The sequence below is a fragment of the Drosophila subobscura genome, chromosome O (genome assembly GCF_008121235.1).
Source record: "Drosophila subobscura isolate 14011-0131.10 chromosome O, UCBerk_Dsub_1.0, whole genome shotgun sequence".
NCBI lineage: Eukaryota > Metazoa > Arthropoda > Insecta > Diptera > Drosophilidae > Drosophila > Drosophila subobscura.
The window spans coordinates 15,525,544-15,538,035 of NC_048533.1; the positions used below are offsets into that span (position 1 = coordinate 15,525,544).

The 12,492-nt window shown below is 46.8% G+C and overlaps 3 protein-coding genes across 3 annotated transcripts; 2 read left to right on the forward strand and 1 right to left on the reverse strand.

Moving 5' to 3' along the window:
* The first annotated feature begins 1,275 nt into the window (after nt 1–1,275).
* Nucleotides 1,276–7,276, forward strand: LOC117898693 (glutamate receptor ionotropic, kainate 2). Its single transcript, XM_034808307.1, has 13 exons — nt 1,276–1,699; nt 2,068–2,223; nt 4,002–4,096; nt 4,244–4,333; nt 4,404–4,561; nt 4,629–5,304; nt 5,373–5,542; nt 5,603–5,863; nt 5,922–6,053; nt 6,113–6,311; nt 6,374–6,485; nt 6,558–6,677; nt 6,737–7,276. Exons 1-13 carry the CDS (start codon nt 1,582–1,584, stop codon nt 7,030–7,032), a joined length of 2,583 nt encoding a protein of 860 aa, XP_034664198.1. The 5' UTR covers nt 1,276–1,581; the 3' UTR covers nt 7,033–7,276.
* Nucleotides 7,277–8,363: 1,087 nt separating this feature from the next.
* Nucleotides 8,364–11,632, forward strand: LOC117898707 (ionotropic receptor 93a; the record flags this gene model as incomplete). Its single annotated transcript, XM_034808324.1, has 10 exons — nt 8,364–8,553; nt 8,607–8,759; nt 8,809–8,945; nt 8,999–9,107; nt 9,162–9,709; nt 9,769–9,871; nt 9,931–10,079; nt 10,140–10,313; nt 10,369–10,744; nt 10,808–11,632. Coding segments are annotated over 10 exons (2,676 nt in total), but the record flags the coding sequence as incomplete, so codon positions are not given.
* LOC117898704 lies at nt 11,598–12,492 on the reverse strand. The gene is made up of 3 exons (XM_034808322.1): nt 12,416–12,492; nt 12,099–12,187; nt 11,598–12,023 (listed from the first exon to the last, which is right to left on the reverse strand). Exons 2-3 carry the CDS (start codon nt 12,174–12,176, stop codon nt 11,703–11,705), a joined length of 399 nt encoding a protein of 132 aa, XP_034664213.1. The 5' UTR covers nt 12,177–12,187; nt 12,416–12,492; the 3' UTR covers nt 11,598–11,702.

Here is a 12,492-nt window from a genome sequence, read left to right on the forward strand (position 1 = left end):
CCACGAAAACGACATTCTGTATTTATGGCCAACAACAAACAGAGCAGCAGCAGGCACACACACACATACAATGGCATACTATATGGGTATGTACAGTGGAAAAACAAAACAAAGTCAAGGTAGCGCGCTTACAATTCAAAATTGACTTTTGACATGTTTTTATATGCCACAAAAATTAAAATAAATATTAAAAAATAACAAAGAAATTCCACGAATTGTTTACTTAATTATTTTCTTAGTTAGTTCTTCAATTTCTTTCAGTGCATTTGTGTATATTAAGCAGCAGAGCTGTGTGTTATTAATGGCCCCTGCCTTTTGTTTGTTAAATTGTTAATACTCGCACATTTACGCGCCTGCAAATTCACATGGCCATTGCATTGCCACTGCCACTGCTGCTCCAGCTCTCGCTTCCACTTCCGCATCCGCGTCTCTCTCTCACTCCCTCTCTCACTCTTTCTCTGTCTGTCCTTTTGTGTCGTCCGTGCACTTTGAGCCGTAGGAACGCGGTCAACGGCATAATGAGCTTCTCTGTTTTATTTATTTGCTACTGTTTCGTTGGCAGCTTCCTTTATGTTTTTTAATCCTTTTTCTCTTCGGCATGTGAAAAGAGCTTATGACGAAGGTGGGTCCCAGGCTTAAGGGCAAAGGCTGAGGATGATGCTACTTTTTGTGCTGCTTTCAAAGGAACCCCAGCCCAACCCAACCCTATGGCATTGGCATTTCATTCATTGGCTCAAATCAGCCGAAAATCTCAGCTCAGGCCAAAAGTATCGGGCTTAATGTCAGCTGGGATTTAATTCATGCCATTCAATGAAAAGACTGAAGTATTTTCGCTGTTGTGAGGATTGAATGGGTGGTAATGTGCTCTGCAATATTTTATAATATATTTATTTTAATCATACGGGAATGTAGAGCCACTTTTAATTGTTAAGTTGTTGCTGGATCATTTATTGTACATATTTATTGGTGAATTTTGTGAAAATATAAAATCCAAAATTACACTTTTCCATTTCTCACACATTTCACTTTCATTTCCCAAAGGAATATTTCCCCGCAAGCTCACTGAAAGCTTCACAAAGCACATTACCAAAGCGATTTTCAGTTAAGAGTTTTTCCGAGTTTTCCCACCAGCTTCCTACCCTAAGTGGAAAGCTTCCTAGCAATGAGGGAGCAGCATGGTAATGTAACCCTGGCCCGTGCTCAGCATCCACTGCGCAGCTGTTCAAACTGTCAGCCGGCATTTGGATGCTGGCCCACACATACACCACCACCACCACCGTGGGGCCCACTCCAAGCTGAAGGCTCTGCAACAGGATAAAAGAAGGCAAATCAAAGGTTGCCTGCTCAGTGGATGTTCCATCCTCACAGCAAACGGTAGCGCAGGCAATCAGCAAAGAGATAAGCCAAACAGCAGCAACTGAGCAAAAGAAAAACAGAGCGGAATTTGCCGCCTTGAGAAAATGCTTGGAATCTGTTGTTAGACACGAAAAGATAACCGAGTGCTCTGCTGACAAGTGCGTCAATTGCGGCAAGTGATTTATTAAGTTGAAATTGAAAACTGCGATTGAAAGCCATCCAAAGATGCGACGGAGAGGCAAGGAGAACAGGCGACTGCTGGTGCTGCCGCTGGCGCTGCTGCTGCTACAATTAATCTGTAATTGCCGCGAGTCGGAGGCTCTGCCAGACATCATCAAGATTGGTGAGTTGCGGATATGTATCCTTGAGTGGCTGTCACAAAATACCGCTGCCATCCGAAATTCCATCCAATTTTACGCATCGCATTGCTACGCGTATCGATTTTTTTCACGTCATAATCAAGAGCGCCGCGTGCCTCTGTATAAATGTTTGTGTGTGTGTGCGTGGTTGTGTGTGTTTTCTAAAAATACGCGAGTGTGTAAGTGTGTATCTGTGTTTTGTTTGTTTACCCGTACCCGGTTTAGCTTCAGTTCCCCATTCCCATTCCCATTCCCACTGCATGCAAAAAATATTGGACACATTTGTATTTACATATCTGTAACATGATTTTACCTTTATCTTGTTCTCTTTTTGTATCATTTATCGCCGCAGGTGGGCTCTTCCATCCCTCGGATGACCATCAGGAGCTTGCCTTCCGCCAGGCCGTGGACCGCATCAATGCCGACCGCTCCATTCTGCCGCGCTCCAAGCTGGTGGCCCAGATCGAGCGCATCTCCCCCTTCGACAGCTTCCATGCCGGCAAACGGGGTGAGTGGTGGGGGTGGGGCCATGACAGGTGTTGCTTTTACCTCCTGCATATTTGATTTGCACATTTTCCCCCATATCCATTGCTCTTTGTTCTGCGATGATTTGCATTTGTCTTTCCCCTTTTTTATTTTTCTTATTTATCTCTTTACTTGGAGCCTTTTGTTTCTTTTTGGTATCCGCATCTGCATCCGTATTTGATTTGCGATTTATGTTATGTTAATTGACGCCTTGGGGCGAACATTCTCCCTCCCTCTTGTTCTGCAACTTCCAATCAATGCAATTTGCTGCCATTGTTGCACATTTCTGGCGCCCATAAATCATGAATAATTTATTGCAACAAATACTGGCAAAAGGCAGGGGTAATGGAAGTCAAAATCCAATCAAGTAGAGTAAAAGCTGGCTATTTTGTACTCAATTATAAACATATTTTAGCATTATAGAGTTTCCAACTTGATCCTGTGTCTGCATTGCCATGGAAACAAAATGCACAGCCCTGCCCCTACTTCGGGGCACTAAAACTATTATCTTTATAAGCTTAAAATTACGTTTAATGGAAGGCAGCATCAAAATCAAATCAACATCATCAGGGGAGCAATCCGAGCATTGTTTGATGATAAGCTCAGCAAATTTTCAGCATGCACTTTCAAGTTTAATATCTCGAAGAAAGCGCAGAGAGAGAGAGAGAGAAGCCAAAAGTTAAGCATTGAAGATGAGTCGTAAAGCGGGAGGGGAGCGTAAAGGGAGCCAGCCCGACTGTCGAATATTCCTGTGATAAATGAGACACAAACGACGCTGAAGGTTGTATGTAACCCCCCCCAAAAAAAATACCTTGCGGCCCATTAAGAGAAGCCGGAGCCAAAACACTTTTCCAGGCACGACAGTAACGAGTCCGGTCTGAGCTGGGCTGAGCCAAAGCTGAGGCACACACATGCAGAGACACACACATGTGTGTGTGTGCCCATGAGGATGTTAACCGCATCACCGACTCGAAGCATCGAAGTGCATCTCTGCAGCAGCAGCAGCAGCCGCACCTGCACTTACACGTGCTTAGTGGGTTTGATGAGGCAAAGGATGCTGACAGACAGCCGGCAAGGGTTGTCATGGGAATGTGGATGCGAGGCTTGGTTTTAGCTGGCAGGGAGCTGCCAAGTTGAAAGGAAACGCCAAAAAGGCGAAATGAAATTATGTCATACTCAAGTGCATTTTAAATATGCGAACGAGGCTAACTGAACATTACCCTAGCCCCCAGGCCACATTACTGTGCGGCGGCTGCTACTTGTGGGGCTCTTTTTGTAAGTTTTCCCTTACTTTTTTTTGTTTCTTTGGTGAATCCGTGGTAGCCAGAGTCAACCTCAAAGCTTGAGATTATCTGCCGCCCGCCCCCACACAATACAGATGCAGGGAATTGGATTGGGGATTGGGAAATGGCAAACGAATGAGAATGAAAATGAGAATGAGGATGAGAATGGAAACGGAACCAAGCATATTACTTGAAAATCAATTTTTGTGACTTTTAAGCTCTTTGGGGGATTTGTGTTTCACTCAATTTGCCATTAGGCAGGGAACTACAAAACTTTTTTGTGTGCTGCAAGCGGAAGAACATGTGTTCTGCCATCCGAAGTAGGAGTTTATGCGGTTTGGTTTGATTGTCAATTGGATTTTTGGGCGGGAATTGGAATGATAATGATGTTTCCGAGTCCACCCAACTACTTGCAACTGCAACTCGTACTCCAACTCGTTCTATATAGACCAAGTGCACTCTTTTGTTTGTCTTTCAGTTTGCGGTTTATTGAACATTGGTGTCGCTGCCATATTCGGACCACAATCCTCGCATACCGCCAGCCATGTACAGAGTATTTGTGACAACATGGAAGTAAGTATGAGACTGAATGTGAATGTGTAACTGTGGAATGTGAATGTGTGGCAGATGGAATGCAATTCCATACAAAACTAGGATAGTGGCAATAGTAGGAATGGAAAGCCTTTTGATAAAAGAGACACATCCCAACACTCATTCCAGATACCACATTTGGAGAATCGCTGGGACTACCGACTGAGGCGTGAGAGTTGCCTGGTGAACCTTTATCCGCATCCAAATACGCTCTCAAAGGTATGAATTTGCAGCAGCTTCCTCCTTCCTTTCTCTACATCCTTCTGTGTGTGTGTGTGTTTGAATTAAGGCTTATGTGGATATTGTACGGCATTGGGGCTGGAAGACGTTCACCATAATCTATGAGAACAATGACGGCATCGTGCGACTGCAGGAGCTGCTCAAGGCACACGGCATGACACCGTTTCCCATCACAGTGCGCCAGCTAAGCGACAGCGGGGATTACCGGTAAGGAACAAATATACTTGCAATATTTACATGCCCCACAATTGTCGCAACCCCCACCCACAAACAGGCCCCTGCTGAAGCAAATCAAGAACTCAGCTGAGGCCCACATTGTCCTGGATTGTTCCACGGAGCGCATTCACGAGGTACTCAAGCAGGCACAGCAGATTGGAATGATGAGCGACTACCATAGCTATTTGGTCACGTCCCTGGACCTGCACACCGTCAACCTGGATGAGTTTCGCTATGGTGGCACGAACATTACCGGCTTTCGGCTGATCAACGACAAGATCGTCTCGGATGTGGTGCGCCAGTGGAGCATCGATGAGAAGGGATTGCTGCGTTCGGCCAACCTGACCACAGTGCGCTCGGAGACGGCACTGATGTACGATGCTGTGCATCTGTTTGCCAAGGCGCTGCACGATCTGGACACCTCGCAGCAGATCGACATTCATCCGATCAGCTGCGACGGGCAGAGCACCTGGCAGCACGGCTTCAGCCTGATCAACTACATGAAGATTGTGGAGATGAAGGGCCTCACGAATGTGATCAAGTTCGATCATCAGGGCTTCCGCACCGACTTTATGCTGGACATTGTGGAGCTGACACCAGCGGGCATAAGGAAGATTGGCACCTGGAACTCCACCCTGCCCGATGGCATCAACTTTACGCGCACTTTCAGCCAAAAGCAGCAGGAAATTGAAGCGAATTTGAAGAATAAAACTCTGGTGGTGACCACTATACTGGTAAGGATATAGCACGAGTCTTTCGGGATCATTTAATAATTTCTTAATGGTTATTTTACTCTCTGCAGAGCAATCCTTATTGCATGCGCAAGGAGTCAGCGGTGCCGCTCAGTGGCAACGATCAGTTCGAGGGCTATGCTGTGGATCTCATCCATGAGATATCCAAGTCTCTAGGCTTCAACTATAAAATCCAACTGGTGCCCGATGGCAGCTATGGCAGCTTGAATAAGTTAACGGGGTAAGCATAGCAGCTACACAAAAAGAGTTTCCTAAATTCAATTCCTAATCCATCTTCTAGCGAATGGAATGGCATGATACGGGACCTGCTGGAGCAGCGTGCTGATCTGGCCATAGCGGATCTCACCATCACCTTTGAGCGGGAACAAGCTGTAGACTTCACCACACCCTTCATGAACCTGGGCGTATCCATCCTCTATCGCAAACCCATTAAGCAGCCGCCCAACTTGTTCTCCTTCCTGTCGCCCCTGTCGCTGGATGTTTGGATCTACATGGCAACTGCTTATTTGGGTGTCTCCGTGCTGCTCTTTATACTGGCCAAGTGGGTTGCGATTATGAAATGCTCTTTTAGTTGCTAACTTAATTTGTTTTCTCTATAGATTCACACCCTACGAGTGGCCCGCGTACACCGATGCACATGGCGAAAAGGTGGAGAGTCAGTTCACGCTGCTCAACTGCATGTGGTTTGCCATTGGATCGCTGATGCAACAAGGCTGCGATTTTCTGCCCAAGTAGGAATAATTCCCATAACATTTCTTGCTTTGATTTAATTCATTTAAATCTTCTTTAGGGCTCTATCGACTCGCATGGTGGCTGGCATTTGGTGGTTCTTCACGCTGATTATGATCTCCTCGTACACTGCCAATCTGGCTGCCTTTCTGACTGTCGAACGCATGGACTCGCCCATCGAGAGTGCCGAGGATTTGGCCAAGCAAACGAGAATCAAATATGGAGCACTCAAGGGCGGCAGCACAGCGGCTTTCTTTCGAGTAAGTGCGAAAAGTTTTCTCAGAAATGGATATATATTTTCATTGTAAACTTCTCTTGTCAGGACTCTAAAATCTCCACATATCAGCGCATGTGGTCGTTCATGGAATCAGCTCGTCCCTCCGTATTTACAGCCAGCAATGGCGAAGGCGTCGAGCGTGTGGCCAAGGGCAAAGGTGCGTCCAAAAGAGGAAAATTAAACTTAATTTTGATTTAAATGTCCCCATTCTATTCTCATATTTTCCCAGGTTCCTATGCTTTCCTGATGGAGTCGACCTCCATTGAATATGTGACCGAACGCAACTGCGAACTGACGCAAGTCGGCGGCATGTTGGACACCAAAAGCTATGGCATTGCCACACCACCAAGTAAGTCATTAAATATAGATCCATCTTGTGTAAATTTCAAAGATTACTCCCCTCTTTAGATTCACCTTATCGCACTGCCATCAATAGTGTCATATTGAAGCTGCAGGAAGAGGGAAAGTTGCACATACTGAAAACCAAATGGTGGAAGGAGAAGCGCGGCGGTGGCAAGTGCCGCGTGGAAACCTCCAAGTCATCATCGGCGGCCAACGAACTGGGACTGGCCAATGTGGGCGGTGTCTTTGTGGTGCTAATGGGCGGCATGGGCGTGGCCTGTGTCATAGCTGTCTGTGAGTTTGTCTGGAAGTCACGCAAGGTCGCCGTCGAGGAGCGTCTCAGCGCAATACTCAATGAATGAGAAAAGTCATAAACCCGGGATGAATGGGTTTGAAGTTGGAGTAAGATCAAATATGAGGTGGTAATGGTAATGGAACTTCAATCAAAAATGCAAGTAAAAGCGGCATAAAATAGAGATCACGAAAGAAAATAGATCCAAAATGCTGTCGCTATCCCACGCAGTCGTAGTACTTAGATATTCGATATTCAATATTTTTGGGATTACATATACACATGTGTCTGTATGCGAGTGTGCAAAAGAGAGGGAGAAGCAGCCACCAATGAAATGTTGCACCACGTTCAACAGAATTTTCAGGCGACAGACACGAAATCAAAGAAATAAAACCAAAATCAAAGCCAAAAATATATATACACTAAAACTACAATCTATGTATATTAATTCGTATATATATATATTTATACAGGTTCAACTTATACTCCCACTTTCGTATAATACTCGTAATAAACATATACATCAAGTAAACACTAAAGGAACCACAACGCAAACAGCAACAACAACAACAAAACTTACAACAAATCGAAAGCGAAAATCGAATCGTATTGCATTTATATTTGAAAGCATTTTTGGGAATTGACCTATAGACGTAATTGTAGCTAAATTATATATACACAAACACACACACAAACACACACACAAACACACACACACACACACACTTGAGCAAAGATATATACAAAGCCATAATCCAGACGACAAGATCAGCGTAACCCTAAGTATATCTGGACACAATTTACACCAACCAAAAAACAAAAACAAAAAAGCGAAACGAAAGAAAAGTTAAAAATAATTCCGATATTTTCAACGGACCTTAGACAGTAGAACTAACCTAAGTAAACTGTAACTTTTAGCTAAGACATTTACAATACCTGTCTATACCCCTTCCTCCTCCCCCTTCCATGTAGTTTCCCGCCCCTCATGCTCAGACACATTGTAAGATTGTAAAATGTAATTATCGCGCATACAGGCAATTCTGACAAAAACAATTTCATAAAATTACTTATAATTAAATAAAGCAAGTTAACAAAAATATCATCACCAAATATCTATTTATACGAAGCGGGAAACCCCATCCAAATCCGATACGATACGATCCCATGAACACCTGCGACCAATTGAACGTTTGGGCAGCTCATGCGGCTTGTCCGACGCCTAACCGCAAACCGTCAATCAATCCCTTCAGCCGACTCCAGTTCACTTTCTCCAGCAAATTAAATTTTCATGGGCCCTGCACACACGCTGTCTGCCACACTGCTTGACTCCCTGCTCGCCCCACTGCTTGCCCCACTGCTTGCTGCATGCAGTCCACTCGCGAGAGTGTTTTTAATTGAAATTTGTGTTATCAGAAAGAGGTTACCTCGTTGAGTGGACTGCCTGGCCGCCCGCAGTTGCCTTTCAGTTATCCTGGCGGCATGAGGTCATCGGCTTGTCTGCTGCTCCTCTTCGGATTTCAGCTCCACATCCTATCGGTGCCTGTGGCGGCCAACGACTTTTCCTCATTTCTGAGCGCCAATGCATCGCTGGGTGAGTTCGGTTTAAATAAATCCCCAAATCTTTAGTAATCAGACTGTGTTTAGCTGTTGTGGTGGATCATGAGTACATGGCCAGGCATGGCCAGAATATTATGGCACATTTCGAGAAGATTCTAAGCGACATTGTCAGAGAGAACCTGCGGAACGGCGGCCTAAATGTGCGTTACTTTCGCTGGAGTGCCGTGCGTCTAAAAAAGGGTGAGAACTTTGCTGTTCCTAGGAGCATTACTAAGTACATTTATGGCAGATTTTCTCGCTGCCATTACGGTGACGGACTGCGCAAACACCTGGAACTTCTATAGGACCACACAGGAGACTTCAGTGCTGCTGATTGCCATCACAGACTCCGACTGTCCAAGGTTGCCGCTGAATAAAGCGCTGATGGTAAGCCAAATCGGGTTTGTTTCTGGTTCCATTCCGTTGCCTTTGTTTCACAGGTGCCACTGGTGGAGCATGGTGATGAGCTGCCACAGATCGTACTCGATGCCAAGGTGCAACAGATACTCAATTGGAAGACGGCAGTGGTGCTGGTGGATCAAACCATATGTGGGTACCCATGACTCCAAATGCTCCAGCAATGAAATCCTCTTTGCCTTCCAGTGGATGACAACTCCGAGCTGATCAAGTCCATAGCGCACGAGAGCACCACCAATCACATTGCGCCCATATCATTGATTCTCTACAAGATTGACGACTCCCTCAGGGGGCAGAAGAAACGCGCGGCACTGCGTCATGCTTTGTCCCACTTTGCGCCCATCAATCACGAGCAGAAGCATCAGCAGTTCCTCGTTGTGTCCAAATACTACGAGGACATCATCGAGATTGGCGAGACAATGAACATGTTCCATGTGGGCAACCAGTGGATGTTCTTTGTGCTGGAGAAGATGAGTCAGGGCTTTGATGCCAGCACGGTGACCATCAATCTGGCGGAGGGTGCCAACATTGCCTTTGCCCTGAATGAAACGAAGACGGACTGCATGGACACGCTCAACTGTACCATCGCAGAGGTAAGTCTGTCCCTGGTGACGGCCATTTCCCAGATGACAGTCGAGGAGCAGTCCTTATACGGTGAGATCTCCGATGAGGAATGGGAGTCCATACGTTTCACCAAGCAGGAGCGGCAGAATGAGATTCTGGAATACATGAAGGTAATGCTAGAGATGTTTCCGTTTAATAAAATGCAAAATACAAACCGATTGCTCGTTAGGATTATCTCAAAACCAACAGCAAGTGTGCCAGCTGTGCCCGCTGGAGATTTGAGACAGCCATCACTTGGGGCAAGAGCCAAGAGAATCGGCAATTTCGCATGGGTAAGTCCAGTCTATTCCCCTTCCTTAGCTCCGCCCTTACATTCGCTTCGAACTCGTAGCCCCCACGAGGGATGCCAGGAACCAGAACTTTGAGTTTGTCAATTTTGGCTACTGGAGCCCACTGCTGGGATTCGTTTGCCAGGAGCTAACATTCCCACACATCGCGCAGCACTTTCGTAACATCACCATGGACATAGTGACAATGCATGTGAGTGGATGAATCGGGAATATAAATCGAGATCTAAATATTGTTTACCATTTCTCGTAGAACCCGCCCTGGCAAATACTGACCAAGAACAGTCAGGGCGTCATTGTCGAACACAAGGGCATTGCCTTGGAGATACTGAAGGAGCTGAGTCGAGCCCTCAACTTTAGCTATTATCTGCACGAGGCCAGGTCCTATGAGGATGAGTATTCCAGCAGTCAAAACACGAACGAGAGCGTAAGTGGAAGACTCCCTACCCTTCGCTGACTCAATGGCTTTCTTTTCTACAAAGGACGAGTTGTTGGGTTCAATGACCTTTGGCCTGCCCTATCGCGTGGTGGAGATGATTCAGGGCAATCAGTTCTTTATGGCCGCAGTGGCCGCCACCGTTGAGGATGCCGATAAGAAGCCCTTCAACTACACCCAGCCAGTGAGTGTTCAGAAGTACTCCTTCATCACTCGCCAGCCGGATGAGGTGTCGCGCATCTATCTGTTTACGGCTCCATTCACCACTGAGACGTGGGGCTGCCTGGTGGGCATCATCTTGGTGACGGCACCCATGCTGTATGTCATCAATCGCTTTGCGCCGCTGCAAGAGCTCCAAATCCATGGTCTATCATCGGTCAAGAGCTGCTTCTGGTACATTTTTGGCGCGCTGCTGCAACAGGGTGAGTAAAACCACCGCAAAGGTCAGCCAATCCCATCTCTAATTGAATATCTGTCCATGGCAGGTGGCATGTACCTGCCAAGAGCGGACAGCGGGCGACTGGTGGTGGGCTTCTGGTGGATCGTTGTGATTGTGCTGGTCACCACGTACTGCGGCAACCTGGTGGCCTTCCTCACGTTTCCCAAGTTCCAGCCGGGCGTTGACTATCTGAATCAGCTGCAGCGCCACGAAGAAATCTCACAATATGGCCTGCGAAATGGAACCTTCTTCGAGAAGTACGTGCAGAGGACAACGCGCGAGGACTTCAAGCAATATTTGGCCCGTGCGATTATCTACAACAATGGCCAGGGCGAGGACATCGAGGCGGTGAAGCGTGGCGAGCGCATCAACATCGATTGGCGCATCAATCTGCAGCTGGTGGTGCAGCAGCACTTTGAGCGGGACAAGGAGTGTCGCTTTGCCCTGGGCAAGGAGAGCTTTGTGGACGAGCAGATTGCGTTGATTATGCCCTCGCAGAGCGCCTACTTGCACTTGATCAATCAGCACATTGATAGAATGTTTCGCATGGGCTTCATCGAGCGCTGGCACCGGACCAATCTGCCCAGCGCGGACAAGTGCAACGGGAAGAGCATCCTCAGACAGATCACGAATCACAAGGTGAACATGGACGACATGCAGGGATGCTTTCTGGTGCTGCTGCTGGGCTTCATTGTGGCAGTGTTCGTGGGCTGCATCGAGTTCTGGTTCTATCGATTGTACGTCCAAAGCGACAGCCGCAAGCCGACCGTTTTCACCAATTGAGAACATTACACGGACGTGGAGTCGCGTCGGGTTTTTGGGTTTACAACTTGAAATTTGTAAAATAGTTTGTTTAATCTTTGAAAATTACTTTATGAACATCAACTTTATGCATTAAAAGATAGCGACTTGTTCATCATCCCAGGGACACGGTTCACACTTTACGTGGAGTTGGCGTTGGGGCCACGACGACGGCCGAAGCCTTGGACAAAGTTCACGAAGCGGCGATTGTACTGGATCCTGCGCTTGGCGCGGCCGGTCTTCTTCTTCTTCTTCTCCTGCTTCTCCACCTTGGGCGTCTGTCCCTTGACCTTACCGGCACGAGCCAGAGAGCCGTGCACCTTACCACCAAGCATCGGAATGTTGATGTCCAGCTCGAAGGAGCTCAGAGCGGTCACGGGCGTCTCGTTGGACAGGGTGGTGCCCTCGCAGTTGAGGCTCACCTCCTCGGCGTTGAAGCCATGCAGCTGGGCGAGCTGGTTCTGCATTCCGAAAAAAAACAACAATTAGGTTAGGGCTGCGCTTCTACTGCTGTTGCTGTTGTTGTTGTAGCTCACCTTGACTCCAGCGATGGTGGCATCCTGGGACACCTCCAAAGCCTCGATGGTTTCAAATCCACGTACGAAAAGCTGCATCTTGACGCGATCTGCAAGCGAACGACGATAAAGAGACACATTAGTTTCCATTGTGGCACAGGCGTAGCAAAGCGAAACACGTGTGCCAATTCAATCACTCGTTTGAACAGTTTTCATGCGTTCAGCCTTTGGCATTTTATGCTCGGCACATTCAGTCCCCACTCGGTTACACATTTTCAGCATATTTGTTATTGAATATCCATTTTTTCCATATTATTTAGCAAAAATTATTCGCTCACCTAGTCACTCGGTGTGTGCGCGGATCGAAAAAGAAAGATGGCGGTGCAGGGTTGCATTTACAGTGTGACCGCGGAAT

Bases quoted from the DNA above. Each gene is read 5' to 3' on its own strand.
- LOC117898704 (XM_034808322.1), bottom strand. From the start codon at position 12,176: ATGCAGCTTTTCGTACGTGGATTTGAAACCATCGAGGCTTTGGAGGTG. The intron at 12,024-12,098 runs GTGAGCTACAAC...TTCGGAATGCAG, and splicing joins CCACCATCGCTGGAGTCAAG to AACCAGCTCGCCCAGCTGCA.
- LOC117898693 (XM_034808307.1), top strand. From the start codon at position 1,582: ATGCGACGGAGAGGCAAGGAGAACAGGCGACTGCTGGTGCTGCCGCTG. The intron at 4,562-4,628 runs GTAAGGAACAAA...ACCCACAAACAG, and splicing joins AGCGACAGCGGGGATTACCG to GCCCCTGCTGAAGCAAATCA. The intron at 5,864-5,921 runs GTGGGTTGCGAT...TTTTCTCTATAG, and splicing joins CTGCTCTTTATACTGGCCAA to ATTCACACCCTACGAGTGGC.